Source organism: Varanus komodoensis, unplaced genomic scaffold, assembly GCF_004798865.1.
Source record: "Varanus komodoensis strain SLA01 unplaced genomic scaffold, ASM479886v1 scaffold42, whole genome shotgun sequence".
NCBI classification, from domain to species: Eukaryota; Metazoa; Chordata; class Lepidosauria; order Squamata; family Varanidae; genus Varanus; species Varanus komodoensis.
The window spans coordinates 5,425,277-5,447,111 of record NW_025335972.1 but is presented as its reverse complement, the minus strand read 5'-3'; the positions used below and the strand labels follow the sequence as shown (position 1 = coordinate 5,447,111).

Below are 21,835 nucleotides of genomic sequence, written 5' to 3'. Positions count from 1 at the left end.
ACAACAACGGCTTCCAGTTTTGAGAAGCTTTTGAAGGCCTCATTCCAGTGAAGGAAGGGGCCAAAAACAAAGGGGCAAGGCCAAAAACATCCCTCCCACAACATACTGGGCTTCAAGATCCACCAGGACACTGAAAACCCTACTCCAAGCTGCATAAGAATGGAATAGAGAACCACAAATTGATTTCCCCCATAAAGCATCAGGATATTTAGCCCAAGTCTGTAACAAATACAGTCAGCCACGCACATTGCCAAGCCCACTCTGTTGCAATTCCCAGCCTGGGGAATTTGGGAGTGGGGGTGGGGTGCAGAAGGTAGCATCCCATGGTAGTCTTACACTGAATGAATGAAATCTAATCATAGGCATTACCACCGTAACAGCCATTTTATTTCAATAAAGTGGCATATTCTGCGTAAGACTAACACAGATACTATTCAGAGAATGTGCATTTCCTCGGATGCAGGGCATGGCAGCTCACACTCAAGGAAAGGGAAGTTTCCCACCGAAAGTTGTGTTTGCTGGGGGAACAGATTGCTGGATTTCCTGCACAACTAACTGTGCATCTGCTGTGCAGTTTCTGCTGGAAAGGTCCTCAGAGGAAATGGAGACCTTAATGATTCAGTGGTGGCTTCACTTATTTGGGGATACACACCTATTCCAAGAGGCATGTAGTCTCCCCAGCATGGATCACCTCTCCTCACTAGAAGCTGGAACAGATGCAAAAAGGGAGGTGTCTCATCTCTCCCAGAATCTGTCTATGTCATTCGCATGCCAATGAACAAGAAAGCTAGGCCTCCGGTCGTGACGCCTGCAAGAGGCTGTTCTGCCTGCCTCACCTTAGCCATGACTCACCTGCTTCAGTCTCCACAGGGGTAGGAACCTGTCTGGCATCTGCTGCTGCTCCCTCCTTGCTGTCTTTGCCTTCTGCCGGTGGCACAGGCCCCAGGGGCCCATTTTCCACTGCAGCCTTCACGGGGCCCTTGCCAAGGGTCTCGTTGTCACTCTCCAGTGGCACAGCAAAACGGCTGGTGTCCATCAGGGCCGAAAAGCGTCGCCGCGCTCCCAGTGGGGGGCTCGAATCACTCTCCGTATATGATGATTCAGAGGCTGAGAGACGCTTCCTGGGAAACAGAAACAAGCAAGCTGGAAGGGTAGCCAAAGATGGGAGACCAGGGAGTTAACTGGAGTCAACGTTGATTAGGACACCTTTTTTTTATTAGGGCTGTAATTGGTACATCAATCAATTAAAGCTTCAGTTAGATGGACTGAAGCTTCAATTACACAAGTTCAAGTGGTTTTAGTCTGTTTTGCTTCTAGTGTAAAATTAAGGTAGAAAATGAAAAAGCTTATTTTAAAGATGGCTTTCATTCATAAGAATGAAAAATAACAGGGTTATTATATATTATTAAATACTATGCTATTAATCAGGGTTATTATATGCTTTTCAAGGTTCTTGATTGGTCACGTAGGGGGTTTCCAGATGGAGAGCAGCTAATGCTGCCATTCATAAGGAACTGTGCAGCTCTTCCATCTTCCTTTCCTTCAGCAATTTGCCATAGTCAGAAAACAAGAGAGAAGCGGCAATGGGAAAACACAGAATGGCCATAAGCAGAATACCACGATGCCTGCACTGCCACACTCTACAAAGGTGGCAGGGTGAGGGAGCAATAAAGCAGTGTCTGGAACACCCTTGTCCTGAGACCATGATGGTATGAAAAGGTATCTTAATTTTATAGACAAATTAATTGCTGGGATTTTTATTAGACAGGTGCTGAATCTGCACATAGCAGCCTTCACTGTTAAGTTCCTAGGACATGTGAAGTGCTGATAGGAAAATGAGTTCTCTTTCCTCCCCACTGATTAAAAGCAGCCAGCTCAGAAGGTGACATCCCAGAAGCTCCCTATCCCACCTTTACTGCCTGGAGTTGCACACAGAACGGCGGAGCCCTGTTCCCTGCCCTGCTCGTCCAGGCCTGGGAGAGAGATGGCTGCTGCATAATGGCACAGGCCGAGACTCACATTTCTGGGGAGTTAGTGCGCCAGCTCTTGTCTCGGAGGGTGAAGCTGCCCAGTGATTCCCGTTTCCCCAGTTTCTCATCCTTGTGCTTGTTGCTCTGGTCTCGCTTGGTGACACCTGGAGTCTTCTGCTCATGCTGGGACAGGTGCTCCATGCTGCTGTACACCTGAGGAGGGGGGCAGGGGGAAGCAGGCGAGCTCAGAAATGCTGAGGAAATGCATGGCATGGGCTCACTTGTTCTCATGACACAGGTGTAGAAATGTTTTCCGTAGAGAAGGCAACATCCAGGCTCAAGACTGAGTGCACGGCTGTGCTCGAAGGACTTCTTCCCCCCTCGAGTTCGATCCTTAAATCTGCCCCCTGCCCTTCACTAGTCTCCCCACTGATCAGGCTCGCTTGCCCTGTCAGATCCTGCAATGCCACCCCCCTCCCAAACCAAACCCCTCAAGAAGAGTGGTGTGTGTGGAAAACTGACAATGCAAAAGCAATTAAGCACCATCTGCAAATTGTTTCCTGAGAGTGACCCCCCACCCCACCCCACCCCACCCCACCCCTCTCTCACACACACAAAATCACATAGAGTGCAACCTTAAACCATGCTGGTTTTTTTACCCTTGTCGGTCTGACATGACGTCTGAATGCTGTCGTGGTATTTCAGCATGGTACGCTCGGCCTTTAGAACAGCTGCTGCAGCCCGCTCTATGGTTTCTCAGCACTGCAGTGGCTTGTGTAGACCCGCTGTCTGAAGCACAACCCATCCTGGTACGAAGGCTGGAACCAGGGAGCCACTTGGCATGAGTGACTGTTGCTGCTATTAGTGGGTGTCTAGTCAGAGAGTGCCCCGGACAGCTACACTTTGGCACCACCATGTCTGCTTCTTGCCCTGAAAATCTCTGTGGCAGAGCAGGTGCTTGGCTGGCCGGAGCTGGGGAAAAAAGCAGTCCTGCACAGTTGACTGCCTTGGCGCCACTCCTGCACGCCTGAGGGAAGCCCATCAATTGCCCGGTGGGTGGCGAGGACCAGCTGGGGATGCCCACCCAAGCACCTTTCTTACAAATGCGAGTGAGAAAGAGGGCCGAGCATTGCCTCCCCTTTGTTGCTGCTACTCACAAGAAAAGTGCTTGGGTGGGTGCATGGCTGGGGACACCTCTGCTGCAGGTGGAGTGAGAAAAGGGGGCAAGCACTGCCTCCCTCCTGCAGTCTCCACTTGCAAGGATGTGCCCTCAGGGGGCTGCCAGCTTGGGAACAGCCCTCTTGCTGGTGAAAGAAAAAACAGGGGGCAATGGCAAAATCTCTGAGTGGCATGGACCTCAACCGTGCCTCACAGCCTGTGATTCTGCCCTCTGACTTAGGTGCGAGACCCCTTCCTCAGGCACCCAGGGGGTAGGGCAGAGCGGGGATCAGCTGAACGGCCCCCAATTTTACACCACCTCCCAGCTTATGTGAGGGGCTTCCCTCAGGCTAGGGCAGGGAATCAGCCAAGTGGTGCTGCTCCTTCCTGCAGCACCGCCCAGCTGACTTCTCCCCCTTTTTCCCTGGGTGTGTCTTAGACACTTCTCCCTCCTGCTCTGGAGCCGGAGACAAGGGTGCCTGATCGGCTCCCTCATCTCTTCTGCCACCCTTCAGGGCATGAGCCCTGTTTGCATGGGAGACCGCAGCAATCTGCACTCAGCTTGAAATCACAGCTGTGGAAGAAAGCAGCCTCATTCCCCCCTGCAGTGTCTCCTATGTGCTGCCTGGAAGACTGTGAGGGAAGGAGATGGCAGGAGGAAGGCGTGTAACTACCATGAGCCTGATTGTCTGTCAGGCACATCGAGGCAAAAAACGGTGAACCATCGTAACCACACAGGGCTGCTTGCCATGGAGGGGGATGTGAAAATCAGGCCAAAATCTGACTCTTTTGTACTCGCTGGGCACTTCTTTCCTGTACTTGGCCCTGGCCAGGACGTGAGCCTAGCTATGAACAAGTCTGCAGACTCCTGGGAATGCTAGTGGCTTCTTTGTGCAAAGTATACAAAGCTGCGTGTGCAGCAGCGGAACTCTGCTCGCACAGCAGGTGCATGCACGGCACATGTGCAAGCCAGCCCCACAGACTCAGTTGGACTTGCTTGCTATGGGACATCCTGTTCTTGTAAACCTCCTAGTGCCTATGGGAATGAGGTGGTGCATAAAAATTAAGAGACAGACAGACAGACACAAACACACACCTGGCATGAGGTAGACACAGGGCTGAGAGCAGGCCAGAGTCTGGGGAGCCTAGCTGAGGAAATCTGATGGATTCCCACCCACAAACCAGATTTCTCACGCATCACTAAACATGATGTATTTGCATGTGTGTAAACATGTGTGATGTGTGAACCCAGCCACTCTCTCATCATACAGAAAACTGGAAACATGCACTTCCTACTTATTGGTGAGTAGACATCCAGGGTCAGGCTGTTGATGGCACCCCCACAGCCATGTACAACTGAGCCTTCTCTGTAGACATGCATGGAGGTGCATTAAAGGTATGATGCAAGTCAGTTAGATATGCATTCCCCTCTGTCCTTACCCTGCCTCAGATTGGCACTGTGCTCCAAAACACAAATAAGCTTTCTAGAAAACACCAGTAAGGACAATAACAGCAGAAGAGACAGCATTTATGGCAAAATTCAGGTTTTCCTGGTATTTCACATCCCACAGCTATGTTCCAGCAATCAAATTGTGGCTTAAGAAGCTGAGGAATGAATGAACCTTGTAGCTTGGCATGCAGAAATTTTGTTCCTTGCTCTGCGCCAGTAAGCCAACAAGCCAAGATGCTGCTATAAACTATAGTCACCTGTTATGTCTGAGCTGAGAAACTATCCAAAGAAGCCAAGATTGGCTTGTTTAGAAGCCAATATACATTGTTGCAAGTTTGGACATAATGGGAAACTCTGGTTGACTGCAGCATCCTGGTTTATTCCATCACTTGCACTTATGCAGAGTGGCTGTGTTGGGTTGCCAGACACTCACGCACATGTTCATTAAGCTAAGATGCCCAAATGCAGCCATTATCTTAGTCATCTTTACAACAGCCCTGACACAGAGTCCAATAGCATCTTCATATTTTCAGGTAAGGAAGGCTGAGCCTGAAAGAGAATTGTGGTTCACCTAAGACCACCTTTAAGTTCATAGCTGGGGCAAGATTTGAACTAAGGACTACTTGGCTCATCCTCAAAAGCTACAGTGCTACATCAGTTCTCAGATGTTAAAGTTAAGCATCAAATTAAAATGCAGTGACCACCTTGCTGAATCTGGGAGAGCACGAGGAAAACTGCCGTATCTCGACGGGTTCGTCTTCTGTTGTATCATCGTCATCATATGAGTTAATGTGATGATACCGATCGGAGCGAGCTGGAAAAAGAATTTCAGAGATATTCAGAAATATTTTAGTGCTATTTTTAAAATGCACACAGCAGCTGCTGGGGAGAGGGTGGCTAATAATTACAGGGCGTGGAATACATTTGTCGGAATACATGAAGCTGCCCTACAGCAAATGGTCCATCTAGGCCAGTACTGTTGACACTGACTGGCAGCCTCTCTCCAGCATTTCAGGTAGGGGTCTTTCCCAGCTCTATCTGGAGATGCCAGGGGTTGAACTCACAACTTTTTGCCTGCAAAACATGCGCTTGGCCACTGAGACACTGCCCCTTCCCTCCCTACTGTGGGGGTTCTGTGGAAACTGCTCCCCTGACCCTGCTGTTTGCATCGAGGGGCAATCTCCCATTAAGGCATCCAGAATCCCCCCTACATATAGAGAAAGCACAGGCATGGCCCTCAGCTGGATGAGCAAGTTCTGAGATTAGATATGTGTGGGGTGTGGAAAGGTGAGCAGGCCATCAGCTGCACTTTGTTAAACCAAAATGTTTGGGGTGTGGGGGAAGGCGAGAAGGAAAAATGGGAACACTTGCTGTCAAAGTAGCTGGTGTCTTCCTCAGATTCTAGGTGGGGAATGAACTCTGCTTTCTGCCTCAGAAGTCCATTCCAATCCAGATCCTTGAAAAATGCATGCTGCTTCACCTCATAGGCACCACCTGCAGACACCGGACATTAGGGTCTTGTTGCCCTCTGCTGGACAACACCACAAATCAAATGGGGAGGGGGCAGAGGATGCAGGTTTTGCCCAGAAATGTGTGACGCCACTGCCAGGCAGGGACTTTGGGGATAGGGGTGGGCCAGGGAACATTGCCAGAGGCTTGTCAAGGCCACAGATGGTCAACAGAGTGATGTCTGCACCATTTCAGAAGAAGCAGAAGCAGAACTATTGGAAAACTGTGGACAGAGCCATCCCTCCCACCTTCCAAATGAGCTCATGCCAAAATCCCACCTCCTTGATCTGTCCTTACCTGCTCCCAGGCGGAGAAGTGGGTTGGTCTGCAGGAGGCAGGAGATGAGATGCTGAGCATCTGCTGGGAGTGCTTCCTCCCCTTCTGGCCACAAGATGTCATCTGAAAGCAGCAGAGCAAAAAGCTGTTGAAACCTATGAGACTGTAGCTGGGGGAAGTGGAAGGATCTCCCCAATGAAGAGAGGATTGAATCAGTCTCCGTGACTATAGGTGCAACTTAAATAATATCCAACCTGCTTTTATCTCAGCCCTGAAAAGCAGGGGGGAAGGAGATCAGCCCAGAGTGTCTCTGAGCCCAAGGACTTCAGCTCTATCCCAACACTTCAGACCTCCTTGACCCATTCAAGCCCTTTGGTATGAGCAGGAGGTCCCTTAGCCACACCTAGAGCAAATTCCAAGTTAATGAGCCCAGAGGGGGACCAGAATGGCCAGCACCTGCCTATCACGTACCGGTGATGACCTGACCAAAGAGCTCCTCCGGGGTGTCTCCAAAGAAGGGCACGCAGCCTACCAGGAATTCGTACAGGATGATGCCCATAGCCCACCAGTCCACTGGCTTCCCGTAGCCTTGACGAAGGATCACTTCAGGCGCAATGTATTCAGGGGTCCCGCACACCTGTCAAGACATCTGTCTTTATTCAGCCAAGGCAGAGGTTGGCTCACTCAGCTCCAAGTATCCCACCTAGTACACAGTCCACACTGTCCATTGTTTTGACTAGCCCAAGGAGCACTGGATGCTGACCATGGCTAAAGTGAATCAGGTTTGGATCCAGCTGGTACATGGGAAGAGGAAGAGATCCAGATATGTGTATGCATATAAAGCTATCTGACTCTTTCTTCTGGAAGGGTTAGAGTAGCATGAATAAAACAGATGCGTGCATTTGTACTCCTCTGCTTTCCACAACCAATTCTGTGTCTGTTATTCCGTTTTCTTAATAAATATAGTGTGATTGTTTTTAAAAGCCTAGCATTTTGCCTGATTATTCTAAGTATGTCTCATGCCACCTTCAAGACTTGCTTTATAGTCTTCTGTCTAGAAACTGAGAATTGGACTAAGAGCAGCTGGATTACCTCAGGGCTCAAGGAGTAGAAGAGGCACCGTTTTCTAAAGCATCCTTAGGATACCTCTGGACAGGACCTACTTTGGATAATGTTGTTTAGGATGCAATTGTATCTATGTTTGGATAGGAAAAGATCCTACAACTCCCAGCATCCTCTGGCCATCATGGCTGATTAGGGCACATTGGGAGCTGTAGGACTTTTTTCTGTCTAAACATACATAGGATTGCAGCATTAGTTCCATTTTATTTATACCTAAATATCATAATAATCATAATACAGAAAAATAATAGGTTAAAACTCTTGGGCTATCCACATAGCAATTATTATATTTGCATGAAATAGTACTGATTTATCTTTGCAGCCACTGCAGCAAACAGTTCAACATTTCTAAAGAGATGTTTCTCTTCGCCAAATAAAAAGTCAAATTTTACTGAATTGATCAATAAGCATGCCTAGATTGTAGAGAAGACAGAAATGTATTAATTTCTTCATTATAGAAGTGGCAGTTCAGAAAATAATGGAGACACACAGAAGGCATACAATTAACCGTAATATGTAGTGGTATCCATTTAGTGTCACATGAAGTCAAATGGCTAGACTAATTTGTCAGGTCTCACTTATTTTCTTTGCTTTTCTTGTTTTTGTTGGCATGCCTGCTTGCTTCCTAGCACTTCCGTAACCTGTGGTGGAGGGCTCCTTCCCCCTCTCCCCAGGGGTTCATCCTGTGCACTGCTGGGGGTACTTCCAGGAAAGGCTGCCATCATCCAGTTTGTCCTGCCTCATTCACAGCATTTTACGGAGAGCACCAATGCCATGATGACCTGCCTGTAATCAGACTGCACTTCCTCAGAGCCACATCTCGTTTCCTAACCAGAAAACTCAGTGAGAAAGGAAAGAGAAGAACAGCAGTAGATCTTTTAAGCAGATATGGGCAGATGAGTGCATAGCTGAGACATGGTGAACTGAGTTGTCCCTTGGGAGGGTGGAGGACATGTTGGCGGTGCCTGCCTTTCTCTACTGCTTGCCGTGCGTCTCCAGTTGCAGAGGCACTAGTACCCTGCCAAACAAATCCTTTGCTCTCTCCCAATACTTCTTCAAACTTAGAAAGCACAGAGAGTTCTCACTGGACACAGCAGCACTCACATTTGTATATACATGTGTAGAATCTGGCTCTAAAGCACAATCCTTGGATGGATACTTGATCAATTTATTTTAGGAAAAAAAGTTGCAATTTCTCTATTGAATTGAATTTCTGGAACAGCTGACAACTTAGGAAAATAAGCCCTCTATAAGGAGAAAAACAGGCAAAACTAACACCCAGAGAACTTAGGCTATTGGCCAGTTCAAAAATGAAAATCAATCAATCAATCAATTCAAATCAAACCATTTATCAATTTCAATGGCTGCCTTTCCTTCTTCCTTTCAAGAAATAACATTTGGAATCAAAGGAATCTCTTTCAATGTAGGAGAAGAATGAGGGATCCAAGATGTAAAGAAATTCAAGATGTATATAGCCTAGCTGTGGAATTGACAAGAAAGATCAGAGAGCACTTAAAGTTGACTGGAAAAAAGACATTGAGGGGCTTGGAGGTTTTCCAGATGAGGACATGAAAGTAACCAGAAAAAATAGGTTACATTTCCCTGTCTTAACTGTGCTTACTTGGGAGCAAGACAGTAATCTACCTGCCCTGTACTACAGGCATACTTTTTAAAACATTAAACACATACACAGAGGTTGCTAAAATGGTGAGAAGAACCTGCTTCGAAACTTCAAGAGAAGGGCTGGCTGGCAAATGGTGGGGTGGGGGAAGTGGAGAGGGTCATGCCCACCTGACCCTGGATGTCATATCCATATGGATCAAAAACACACGAGACCTCTTGACATGTAGACAGTCAGTGAGAATTCCACTTTCAGTAGAACAGTAAGGACTAGCAGCATGAGGAGGCCTTTCTCTGGTAGTGCTCTAAGTTATTGTAACATACTGTACAATTTAAAAAATCCATGGGAAAAGTCTTCTACAGCTTTCTTCCCCATGTATACAATGGCAATTTGCAACATGTTTTCTTGTATCTTCCTTTTAAAAATCCAGGAGGCTTTGTTACAAAACACAGAAGCGCCTTTCCTCTGCTGAGGGGCACTTGTGCTGTAACTAGCTTCCATTTAGAGTTCATGGGGGTGTTTATAAGCAAGTTAATAAGTCGAGAACTTCAAGTGAGTTGCAAATTCATTTTGTGCTACCTTATCTCATACCTCCATAGATATTAGCCAAGCTGTATGACGTCACTGAGCATCAGTTAAAGGTGAACTGAGACTAATTTCCCTTTATTTTTGTCCTTTGTAGGTAAACACATAATCCTAAAGCCTGAATCTGAGAGGAGAAAAAAGAGAATTACACCTGTGTTGTGATTGCCATTGCAGTTCAGCATGGCATTCTCTAGCCTCAACAGCTACAGTTTTCCAAAACAGTTTCAGGAGTGTATTTTGAGACTCACCCCCTGCTGCACGCGCACACACACGAACACAAGTGGAGACACACCATCAAACTCGCACCTGTTTGTCCAGAAACTCCCGGGCGTCCTTCTCAATGTGACCCTCGTACAGGTTGGTGGTGAGGCTCATCAGCCCCATTTTGGAGAGACCAAAGTCGGTCAACTTGATGTGGCCCATGGAAGTGATGAGCAGGCTGGGGAGAAAGCCAGAGGGACAACAGTTAGAGAAAACGATGGCTCTCCGTACCCCAACCACTGGAAGAGAAATATCAGAAAAGCTAAACCAAGCATGCAGTTGCCTTCCTTTTGTAGCACAGCCTTAGCTCTTAGTAGGGATGTTAAGAAATCAGTTCAGGGGTGGGAATCTGTTGGGCTCCCTGGACTTAGCTCCCTGGAGTCTGGTCCACATTGCAGTGGCCCCAAGTCTGAGCCCCAGGTGAGCACACCCTGTACGCACTAGGTGCTCACCAGGACCTGAGCCCCACGTGCTATCAAGAAGCAACCCTCTTCCACACCTGGTGCAGTTGTCAGTGGCTGCCCCAGTCACAGAAGGCTGGCTGCTAGTCACTGTGCTCACCAGGAATGGCCCCCACATGGCTGCTAGTAACATTTCATTTATTTTCTTATTTTCCGATTTATATCCTGCCTTTTTCCTACAAAGGGCTCAAGGCAGCTTACATCATTCTCCTCCTCCATCTTATCCCCACAACAACAACCCTGTGAGGTAGGTTGGGCTGAGAGTCTGTGACTGGCCCAAAGTCACCCAGTTGGCTCCATGGCCGAGCGGGGACTAGAACCCAGATCGCCTGAGTCCCAGTCCCGTGCTCTTAACCGCTACACCACGCCGGCTCTCCATCCAGAACATCCCTCTTCTGTGTCCTGCAGCTGCACAAAGGGTGGCTGCCCCTGAGAGGGAAGGCTGCTGGTTGCGCCACTGGGGGTCTGTGAGCATTTTCAGACTTCCCCCGGCTCAGCAAACTTTGCAGGATTGGGCCAAGCATGAGTGGAAGTCCGTGGCGGGAACAGGGATGGATTCTGATAGGGTTCATCCCATCCCCAGCTCTTAGCCTCATACTTGTCAGGTTTGAGATCACGGTGGACGATGCCATAGTTGTGCAGATACTCCAGGGCAAGGACAGTCTCAGCAAAGTACATGCGGGCCATCTCTACAGGCAGTGCCCCGATGTTCTTCAGCAGTGTGGCACAGTCCCCACCTGCTGGGAGAAAGGGGAAATGGTCAGGGAGGCAGCTAGGGTGCTGTTTTCTTCATACAGCCTGTCCTGTGCCTTCACGGAGATGTGCTGTCAGAAGCACATGAGTTCTTGATGATGCCAGACCAAGGGCCTATCCTACCCTGCACTCTGTCCCCACAGTGACCAATGAGATGACTATGGGAAGTCCAGGGTAGGGCAGGAACACAAGCTGGCTCTCCTCCTTACACTGCCGAGCAGCTGGCATGGAGAGGCACACTGCCTGATCCTGGAGGTGACTGGTAGCCTTATCCTCCAAAGACGTCTAAGTTGGTTCTTTACATCTTGGGGGAGGGAATTCCATAGGTTACCTATTCACTGTGTGAAGTATTTTCTTACATCTGCCCTGAATTTCTACCTCTCATGTGTGGACCCCAAGCTCTGGTATTCGGAGAGAGAGAGAGACTTCTCCCTATTCCCTTTCTCCACATAATCTTGTAATCTTATACAACTCGATCACATTCCCTGCTTGCTTTTTCTAGCTGAAAAGCCCCCAAATGTGTAAGCTTTCTTCAGGAGAGTTGCTCCAGCCCCTTTATGAATTTGCTTGCCCATTTTAATAACTTGTCCAACTATACAGTAGTATTTTTGAAGTTTTATGACCTGAGCTGTATTCCAAGGGCAGTCCCACCATCAATATGTATAAATGAAGTATGATACTAGTCATTTCATTTTAGCTCCCTTTCCTATTGATTCCCAACATGGAATGTGTCATTTTGCCAGCAGCCAGACATGGGGTCAACATTGTCATTCAGTTGTACTTCATACTGCAAGATCCCTTTCCTTGTCATTTGCTATCTGCTTAAACCCTAAACGTGAGATGGTTCACATAGGATGTATATATTTCTGGCTCAAAACAATTTACTAATCATTGTTTTGGGAGTTGACTGCTTGTTTCCTGCAAACTCACACATGAGCTTTAATTTCATTATTAATTCACTGATTCATTGAATTGTTTTTAAACTGGGATCAATCAATATGTAACCTGAAAGTTGACATGTGGGATTGTGTGCTATCTTGACTAACACTTGCTCTTATTATGGACTGTACTGTTGTGTGAATTCAGGCTCTGTCTGGCTTCTTGCCCGTGTGTCTCACTTTCACAGGGAGGGAACACTCTATGGCTGACAGAAGATCTCTAGTCCAGCTTTCTCCAACCTGGGTTCTTCCAGACATGCTTGACTATGACTCCCACTGGCCACAGCCTAAATAGCCAGTGGTCCTGGATGATGGAAGCTGTGGTCCAAAACACCTGGAGGGGGCCAGATGTGGGGGAGGTTGCCCTAGACCATATGTATGTGTCATCTTTCCACTGCCTCTGTTCAAGGCATAAAAGCAATGGAAATAAGGGAGAAGGCTGGCTCCAAAAATGGAGCAGCAAGATAGTCTGACACAGACTGTCCAGCTTCCCAACAGAAAGGGAGTTTTTACCCTTCATACTAAGATGGCCATGTTGTGAGTGGAGCCGGCTGGTGCCGGAGGTCAGACTAGATGGCCCGGGAGGCCCCTTCTGACTCGCTCTGTTTCTATGTTTCTAAAATCAACTAAAATTGCCTTACTTTACTTACATAGGGACTTGGGGGAAACTGCAGGTGGCAATCTAGCAAACTGCTCAGGGCAACACAAAGTCCTTCCGGGTTCCAAAGCTTCCTGTGATGATTGAGAAGTGAGGGGGCAGCAATTTTTGCTTATACTTCCTGCCACTACAGAGAGCATCTCTGGGCTGCCTTCCCTAGTTAATTTAGAGCACTTCTTTTGCTCCAGGTGGCTGTGGCTGCATTATTTATTTTCCTGGCTGGCAGTGCAGGCATTGATTTTCCTGACTTGAACACAAATTGGAGGGCACCTGACACTAATTCTTTAATTTATTTTTGCATATAATTAAATTTGAATTGATTATCGTAAAATATATTGCTTTAATTTTAACAAAGTCAACAAGATACACACATGCCAGTTACAGGATGGTACTGAGGCCACTGCTCCCAGCAGATCAAATATGAGTTCATGTACCACAAACCTGTTTGTTCAAAAATATCCCAGTGTGCATTTGCCCAATGTTTTCCAACCTGCTGCTGTTGTTTCCTGACATTATGGTACAGGTATGGGTTAAAGTGGATCCAAACAGACCACAGAGGCAAAGAACAATTTCCCCTTCTGCATGTAAATGAGGACCTGACTTGACTAGCAGTTGCATCTTGGTGCAACACAGGTAATGGGGTGGCAAACTGCACCACACCTGAGGGCAGTAGGCTAGCTTTAAGTAGGGGTGTCGAACATCTTTCAGACCAGGGGCTGAACGCCACTTTGGAGAAATTTTCAGGGGGCCAATGGCAATAACTTGCAATTGACAAATGTGTGTCTTAGGAACCTAGCAAGCTGCCTCATATGGTCAGATCCTTCCTCTATCCAGCTCAGTGTTGTCAATAATAAGTGTGAGCAGAGATCTGCTTTATTTTTTGCTCCACCAGCCAAACCCTGATGCAAAAGGCATATAAGGAGAATAAAATGTGAGACAAATAATTTGAGTGCCAGAACTGAATGGCACTGATACCCCTTCCCAGAAAAGTCCACTCTAGGTCACTCCAAACTTTTTTCATTTCAGGAATATAATTTAGTACAATGTTGCTACTCTTGTTAAACACTGGGAACCAAAAATCCTTGATCCACAATTCATGCAAAAGTCTAGCTACCCAACTCTATTCTGTGATGGCTGGCAGCAGTTTTCCAGGGTTCTTCACAGCTTTCTCTCCCTTTCTCAGCTTTCTCTCCCAGCTTTCTCTTTCTTTCTATCTGGAGCTGTCAGTACTGAACCTAGGACCTTTCTGCATGTAATATGTGTGCTGACCTATTGCGCTACACCCCTCCTCAGCTATCATTCCTGTGAGCAAGTAAGGCAGTGGTTTATTAATCTTAGCATGATCTAGAGACATAGTGTATTTGGTAAGTATTTGATAGGTTTTATCAATGTACTTCGTAATGTGCGGTTGGATAAAGTCACTTGGCAATTTTCTGCACCCTGATGTCAATATAGAAACATAGAAGCTGAGTAAGTCAGAAGGGGTCTCCCGGACCATCTAGTCTGACCCCCGGCTCCAGTTGGCTCCGCTCACGGCACGCAGCTTCTCCCTTGTGGACCATGGTTAATAGGATCCATCTAGGCATAATATAGGTGAAGACTGGTCCAGAGCCAGGGCCCTGTGTACCCTAGGGCCTTTGCTCTCATTGAGGCGGCGTACCTTCAACATACTCCATGACCATGCAGAGGTAGCGCTTGGTCTCAAAAGAACAGAACATGCTGACCACAAAAGGGTTCTCCGCAAAAGTCAGAATGTCACGCTCCACAAAGGCCTGCTGGATCTGGTTACGCAGGATGAGGTTCTGCTTGTTAATCTTCTTCATGGCAAAGCGCTGGCGGGTCTCCTTATGTCTCACCAGATACACAGCTCTGAGAAAGGAGGAGGAAGCAGAGGAAGGAACATCAGCAGGAGACAATTCTTGGATTCTGGCCAGCATACTTTCATTCAGCCGTCAGAATCAGGAACACCGAATCTCAGGGGTATCATGCCTCACCCCTTCACTCCACCCCCTGCCAAAGCAACCCTGGGAACCAAATTCTCCAGAAAAGGGCTGAGTGTTCAGGAGATGAAGAGGCTCCCTCCTATCTAACTACTAGAATCTCATCCCTCTTAAGAACAGGCTGGAAAGCCATAATTATCCAGAACTCCTTTTTGTGGGAAAGGGAATTAGAACTGGTCAATTTTGTCATCCTTCAAGATGGCAAAAGATCTTGGGCCATACATGGGCGAGAAGTCAGTGCACAGAGCTATCCTTGTCAGCTTGCCTGTGCACCGACATCTTCATCAGAAATTTTCCTTCAGGTGCCCATGCACTATCAGCAGTAGTGTCTTCCTGCTTCTGAAATGCCCTCTGCAGCACCATGGTGCCTTCTTGGTACCAGGCTAAGATGCTCATTATCATCTAGCTTTTAAAAAAAGTTGATAAACAATCTGAATTGCTGTTTTTAACTGCTGTCTTAATTATTGTTCCAGTTGCTGGTTCTCATTATATGTTGATTTCATTATTCTGACAAACCACTCTGGAAACACTGTTGAATGGTGGTGTACAATTTTATTTGATTAAAATATGTTTTTTTCTTTCTTTTTCAAATGTTATCTGCTGGTTTTATGCACCCAGTTAAGGTCTTTCTCAAGATCAGAAATCCTGCTATGTGGGAAAGGGAATAGGTATATAGATTCTCAAGGTATATGGATCCTCCCATGCAGGCAGATGCAAGGGGCTCCGTATCCAAGTATGTTCACTCACCCATAAGCACCATTGCTGATAAGTTTAATAGTTTCAAAGTCTCCTTCTCCTGGTGGCTTCTTTGGCTTTGGAGTCGTCCCACGACTCTGTAACGGCAAGTATACCGGGGATGAGGGCTTAAGCTGTTCATCTGGATACAGGGTCCCCGCCCTCCTAGGAAGCCTTTCCTCCCCCACATTTTTTAAAACATAGGTGAAACATACAATTCAGTCTGGAATAAACCACTTGTGAACACTGGCAAGACTGGTACCAGAAAGTAAGAAGGATCCATTCTGAAACTGCATATGCTCACTAGCTAATGAAGCATCTTCCATTTGATCCAGAGATACAGGAGATACAGAGACTGATGTACAAAGTACAAACTCACAAATGTACAATGGGGATGACAGAATCATGGAACAGTAGAGCTGGGAGGGGCCAATAAGGCCATCGGGTCCAATCTCCTGCTCCATGCAGGACTCCAAGTTAAAGCATCAGCATTCAGGATCTGACATCACAGGGCCCTGGCGGTGGAGCTGCTCACTGATTCACAAGCCTGTTAAGGAGTTATTCACTGTCTGTTGCTCCAGGCGAATCCAGAGGTCAGGTATATGTTGGTTATATAGACAACAGCAATGCAATGTTAGTAGCCTAGTTTCGTAATCTCCATTGCTTTGCTCTTATTCCAAACTATATCAGAAGCAGCTTGTCAGGGGGTTTAGTATTATTTTACTAAATAATAGTAATTTCATATAGGAGCACAAAAAATCCATGCAGCAATTTTTTTGGAAGCCCACATTCTGTTTCTCTCTTGCAACATACATAGTTCTCGCGGGCCTTGAAACACACATAAGGGATGTTCACCCTTGGCTTTATTCTGTTCTTTCACAAGGACTGTCTCTGGCCCAGCTGCCCTTCTGACTTGTAGCTGGACTGCAGCTGCAAATAAGCAGAGGGCTGGAAGGGTGTTGTCCATCTAGCCCTTCCTACCCAAACAAACTGGCGACTGCTTTGGCTGACAAACTGCACCAAGGAAGCTACAGCTTGTGGGGTGGGCGGAAGTGAATAGCCCCCACGGACACCATATTGTCACTTTTTGTTGGCCTTCTGCCTGGTGCTGGCATGAATGTGGTTCTACGAGTGATGCTTCCTGCCCTTCCTGCTGTATGCAAAAGGTCCAGTGCTTCTACCTGCGAGAAGAGGAAGGAAGTGCTGTGCAGACATGCACTCTGTGTGTCCCTTCCTGCGCGTTGGGTGGTTGAGCATGTGCGCCATTGCACACACACCCAGAAGCGCTGCTTTCTTCCCTGTTTGTGCAAGGCAACAAGGTTGGATGTAACATTCTTATCCCTTAGCTTGCTCCTTCCCAAAGAATACTGCAATACACATTCAGGGAAGCATGGAAGAATGAGGGAGGGAGGGCTGCCTAAGGTTTCCTGCTTCTGTGTTGAAGGAACATGGGACACACTGTTGGCTTCATGCTGCTGTTCAATGTAATCACTCATTTCAAGTTTAGCATCTTGCATCTTCCCTCCCATCCCAAAGGCTTGAGGTGACTCACAATGATTTACAAATAGGCCATTAAAATTCAATAAGCCAACACCTTTCATCAAGCCAACTCCCCACAAGCTTCTACCAACTGAGCCCCAGTGCCCATAGCACACCCATTGAGCCTTACAATGCTTCTGGAAGACTCCCACGCTCAGGCTTGGGTGAATAGCCAAGAGGGCAAAGGAAGTGGAAGAGGTGCTCTCATTGTGGAGTAAGCACCGAGAAAGCCTCTCCACCATCAGCATATGTCACCCCTTTTCCCTTTCCAGTGAAACGTTTCTCAAGTCAGTCCTTTACTGAGATAAGCTAACCAGTCAAGGCTGGTTTGTAATACAGAATGAATAAGTTGTTAACAAGTAGCATCTATCAAAGTTGTGGGGCCTCTGTAGCGGATAGTTCTTGCCATTGCCAGGAGCTGATTCCACAAGGAACCCTCCTCCTTCCTTCTCCAAAAGGGGTTGGTTCCACCCTCAGGGAGGTTTGTGCTGTTTGTGGGCAAGATGGCTGGAAAGCCAGACATCACTTAATTGGTCAGCTCATTTTACTTGTCAATGAATCACTGGGTTGATGAACTCACGCCCTCCCCCTCTGACCCTCCTCATTCTACAGTGTCTCCCCTGAAACCCAAGGTGGTCTGGTTCTCACCAGGCACTTGGCTAATCTCACACATGAACCTTAGCTTTTCAGTAATGCGTCCCAACTCCTTCTTCCAGCACACCTTTAGAACCTAAGCCTTTTAGCTTGGAATGCTGTGTTTTGAGAGAAGTGGGCCCACTCCCTACACTCTCTATGTGCCCCTTGCTGACCAAAGGGAACAAGGGAATGTTCATCACAAAATGTACCATAGCAGTGTGAAAGATGCCGCTTCCAGGCACACAGGATCAGCACACCTCCCAAACTGTGTAACTAAAAGCCTCCTTCCCTGCATTTTTGCCCATTTCATTTGTACTTTTACCCTCTGCCTGGACCCTGTGACCCCTTCAAATTCCCCTCTCTTCCATTTGACCATTATGCTGTTTTCAAATCCTTCTTCACTGCCATCTGTTCTCCATACTTTCCCCCTGTCACAGTCCTGGGCCTCTACCACAAACGCCATCTGAGCGCCTTTCCTTCTAGCCGTTCTGTTCCTCTTCCACCTGCATCCTGGATTTCTTCCATGAAACTTCCTTTTCTTCCCCACTTACATGCCTGCCTGGACCTTTGGACTCCATCCTAAGTGGGTAGGGTAAGAGGAAGAGATGGATGGGGAATTCCATGTGGTGTCCCCACTTCCACCACAGCTGTTCACACTCTTTCCCTATGGGGCTTTCCACATTTATCAGCAGCCTTGTCCAGATGTATTGCTGGCCCCAGACCCCTGTGCCATATAGTCTAAGAGTTGCTTTGCAGCATTACCTGCTGCTTTGCCAGGTATTCTGGAAAGAACCTCTCCGATGTGTTGGACCATAACTCCCATCATTCCCAGTCAGCAGAGAGGCTGCCAATATTGGCCAGGCTGCACCTCTACTGAACTTGGTGGAAAGACTCCAGCTGCTTCTACATTTCCCAGGAAGTCATCTAGCAGGTTAGGGTGCAAGATAGGAAAAAGGTCTAAAACTTCCACCATGCTGCACCCAGTAAACTGGCTGGAACACACTGGGGTTTAATTTATTTATCCAACAGATCAATCAGCATAAATCTTAGTTGATTAACTGGTGGGGGTCTGAGTTAAGGGCATATTTATGTCATTGTTTAGGTTTTCCTCATAGCTATGAGAAGCAGTGTTCATTTATTACATTGTAAGTAACTTAAAACACCCTTCAACATTTCAGGCCCAGATCCAAAAATCCACGAAACAAGTTCTGTGAGCTTAGGGGAGTGCTGGGTTTGTTTTAGGCAACAAAGGCCTCCTTGCCCCATCATCTTGATGAAAGTAGCTTTTAAGCTAAGGGAAATGTGCAATATGATACTGGGAAGTGGATGAAGGTTGCCAGTTGTGTAAAGGGGAAAAAGCCTGTAATGAGGTAGTGCAAATCCATTGCACGGGCTTAAGTAGCTCTTTGGATCCTAGATTAAGATTTTGGTAACATACTTTTCCAATGAATAATTAGTATATCAAAAAGAGCAAGTAAGTCGATTTTTAAGACTCTTATCAGTCCTAGTTTACATGTTCTTAGAAATAAACTTATATGTATCCTAATTATCAATTTATTTGCTGCTAGCTTAGGCAAACTGACTTTTACTGCCTCACTCATAAAATTTTCCAGAGGGATCCAGATGTCAGCATCTTCCACTCATATGTTTTCCAACTGCTTCTTGCATTGTTTCTTTTAGCTCTGTAAATACATGCATGCTTAGACAGAAAAAAATCCCTACAACTCTCAGCATTCCTTAGTTAACTATGTGGCATCAAACATGGGCTGAATGACAAACATGGCTGGCTAGGGGAATTCTGAGAGCTGTAGGGATTTTTCCTGTCTAAACATGCATAGGATTGCACCCTAAGTAAGAAAAATAGGAAGCAGCTACGAAAGGCCTTCAGTGTGATAGCACTAGGACTCCTCTCTCTGGAAGTATAGCCTTTTCTGTTGAACTTAGAGGAATTTGCTTCTGCTATAAAGATGCAGAGATTCACACAGTTAAGTTGGCTCTTCAGGATGAACAAGCATTATATGCTTGATTTTGCCAAGATATGCCTAACAATCATACGAAAACGGATCCCCGCTTTAGGGCCAAACTTAGATGTAGTACTAGCTGCTGGAATGCAAAATTTGCAAAGTTTTTGGTGATGTAAACGTCAGTGGCGGGTGAGGGAGTTTCAGCTGTCATGGGACTGTGGCAGCTTCCTGGCCGAAAATTTCTGGCACTAGCAACTAGAAAGCCTTGTGCAGATGTTCTGTCTTTTTCCCCTGAATAGATATTTTTCATTAAGGCAAAAGAGAAATGAAGGGGAAAGAAAACACAGATGGACCATGAGTAGAAGATCTTGTCATCTGGACTAGTTTGGATCCTCAGTAAACATCCATGAATGAATTAGGACAATGTGGTGCCAGAAAAGCCTCATCTGGGAGTATCCTGTGAAAGTTACAGAGCTACCATTAACCTGTAACATTTTGTTGTTTCAATTCCATTCACACATTCCATGTCTAGTTTGACCCTCCTGCCAGTAAGGAGAGGTGGGCTCCATGTCAAGTACCTGGCTCTGGATACCTCCCCCTACCACATGCATACTCACACCCACTGTTCTGAAGCAAAGTGTCCGTTTGTCCACTTTCCAGCACAAAAGCAGAAGTGCCTGCTCTGAGGCTGAGGCCAAGTGGTAACAGCTTTGTGGTTTCCTTTAATATCAGTGAAGTAGCTTCGGTTGCGACCACCCAGGAGGGGGAACGACGTGTGGGGGTGTCCATGAGAGAAGAGCTGGGGTAGATGGCAGGGACGTGGGATGCGACTGGCACCACTGCACCTGAGTACTGACCTCTGTGAACTCCTCGGTCTCAGGTGTGTTGGATCCTCCGCTATCGTGCTCCTCCACATGCAGCACATCTGACGACAACAGGGTTTGGAAAGAGCCAAAGGGAGAGCCAAGGGAACAAGGCTTTAGCACCCCATTGTCATTCATGAAGGCACAGAAAGGGCAAAACCTGGACATATGCATAGCCATGACCATACACTTATACTCATGCATGCGGAACATGTATGCACACAGTGTGGCACGCTCACTGATGGGCACATGTGTGCGTCGGCAGGAGACGTGTGTGTCTAGGTGATGTAGCAGGAGATACGGCCATGCACTTGCTAACGCAAACGTGGTTGCATGCACCCTGATACACAAATGCAGCCACATACAAGCAGGTGCGCATGTACTGGCAGCTTTGCTCATACTCACACCGGAACATAAATATAATGGTGAACGCTAGTTCACACAAATGCAACAGCACATGCAAACAAACACACACACGATGTACGGAAATGCTGACAGCAGTGGTGTAGTTCGGTAATTTAAACTCTGGGCTTCAGGACCTTGGGGGGCAGAGGTCTTTAATGGCAGGGGATCCTACTTTAAAATGCAGTAAGCCAGCCCTACAATGCTTGGGGACCCCAGACATCTGCCCAAAGTCCTGCCCTAACAGCACCACTGGCAAACAGTACATGCTAAGTTGTGGACATGAAAATGTATGGCTACAAGCTAACGCAATCAACCAATCTGAGTAACGATTAAACCATCTTATGTGGAAATGCGTGATGGTCCCTCTGGAAACCGGGACTGTGGAGCCCCTTCTGCTCCCCAAAACTGATGGGTGAGTTCTGACTCCAGGTAGCATCTATTGACTAGCTATCAGGCTTGTTTCTGGGACAAACAATTCATTGCAGGCCCATGCAACTTTGCCCCCTTAAGGAGAAAAGCAGTTAGGGATGGTAAATTTAGACTGGAAAACCAGTTGGAGGCAAGATGGTTAAGTGCCCCTTCTTCTACACTGTTCTGATCACATCCAGAGCCTCCACTGCCTAGAGCTATGCCTTGATTTGGCCAGGTCAAGTTAGAAGCACAGTCAAACTACTGGGATCTGCCATCTGCAGTAGCCCAGAATTCCTTGGTTTCATAGACACATGAACACATCAGAAGTTAGCTAGTTCCACACAATTTAGATAAACAAAAACGTTACAGCAGGAAGCTAAAGGTATAACAGGAGTTACGTTGAGACTGGAGCTAGCAAAAACAGGAACACATCGTTTCCACATTACCAGTTACCCTCCTTTCCCTTAACATGCAGTAGTAAGTCAGAATCACACACGTAAATTGCTTTCCCTCCTTCCAG

General features: G+C 47.0%; 1 protein-coding gene across 1 annotated transcript in view; it reads right to left on the bottom strand.

The window, feature by feature from the left end:
- The window catches only part of MAST1 (microtubule associated serine/threonine kinase 1), a 61,437-nt gene that overhangs the window by 6,413 nt on the left and 33,189 nt on the right, over positions 1–21,835 (bottom strand). The window contains exons 10-20 of the mRNA XM_044443552.1: positions 20,494–20,561; positions 15,510–15,595; positions 14,423–14,631; positions 11,012–11,150; positions 9,998–10,130; positions 6,835–7,000; positions 6,385–6,486; positions 5,950–6,072; positions 5,283–5,392; positions 2,020–2,183; positions 853–1,121 (exon numbers count right to left, since the gene is read on the bottom strand). Of these exons, the coding sequence (XP_044299487.1) occupies positions 853–1,121; positions 2,020–2,183; positions 5,283–5,392; positions 5,950–6,072; positions 6,385–6,486; positions 6,835–7,000; positions 9,998–10,130; positions 11,012–11,150; positions 14,423–14,631; positions 15,510–15,595; positions 20,494–20,561 (1,569 nt within the window). The remainder of the gene's footprint in view (positions 1–852; positions 1,122–2,019; positions 2,184–5,282; positions 5,393–5,949; positions 6,073–6,384; positions 6,487–6,834; positions 7,001–9,997; positions 10,131–11,011; positions 11,151–14,422; positions 14,632–15,509; positions 15,596–20,493; positions 20,562–21,835) is intronic.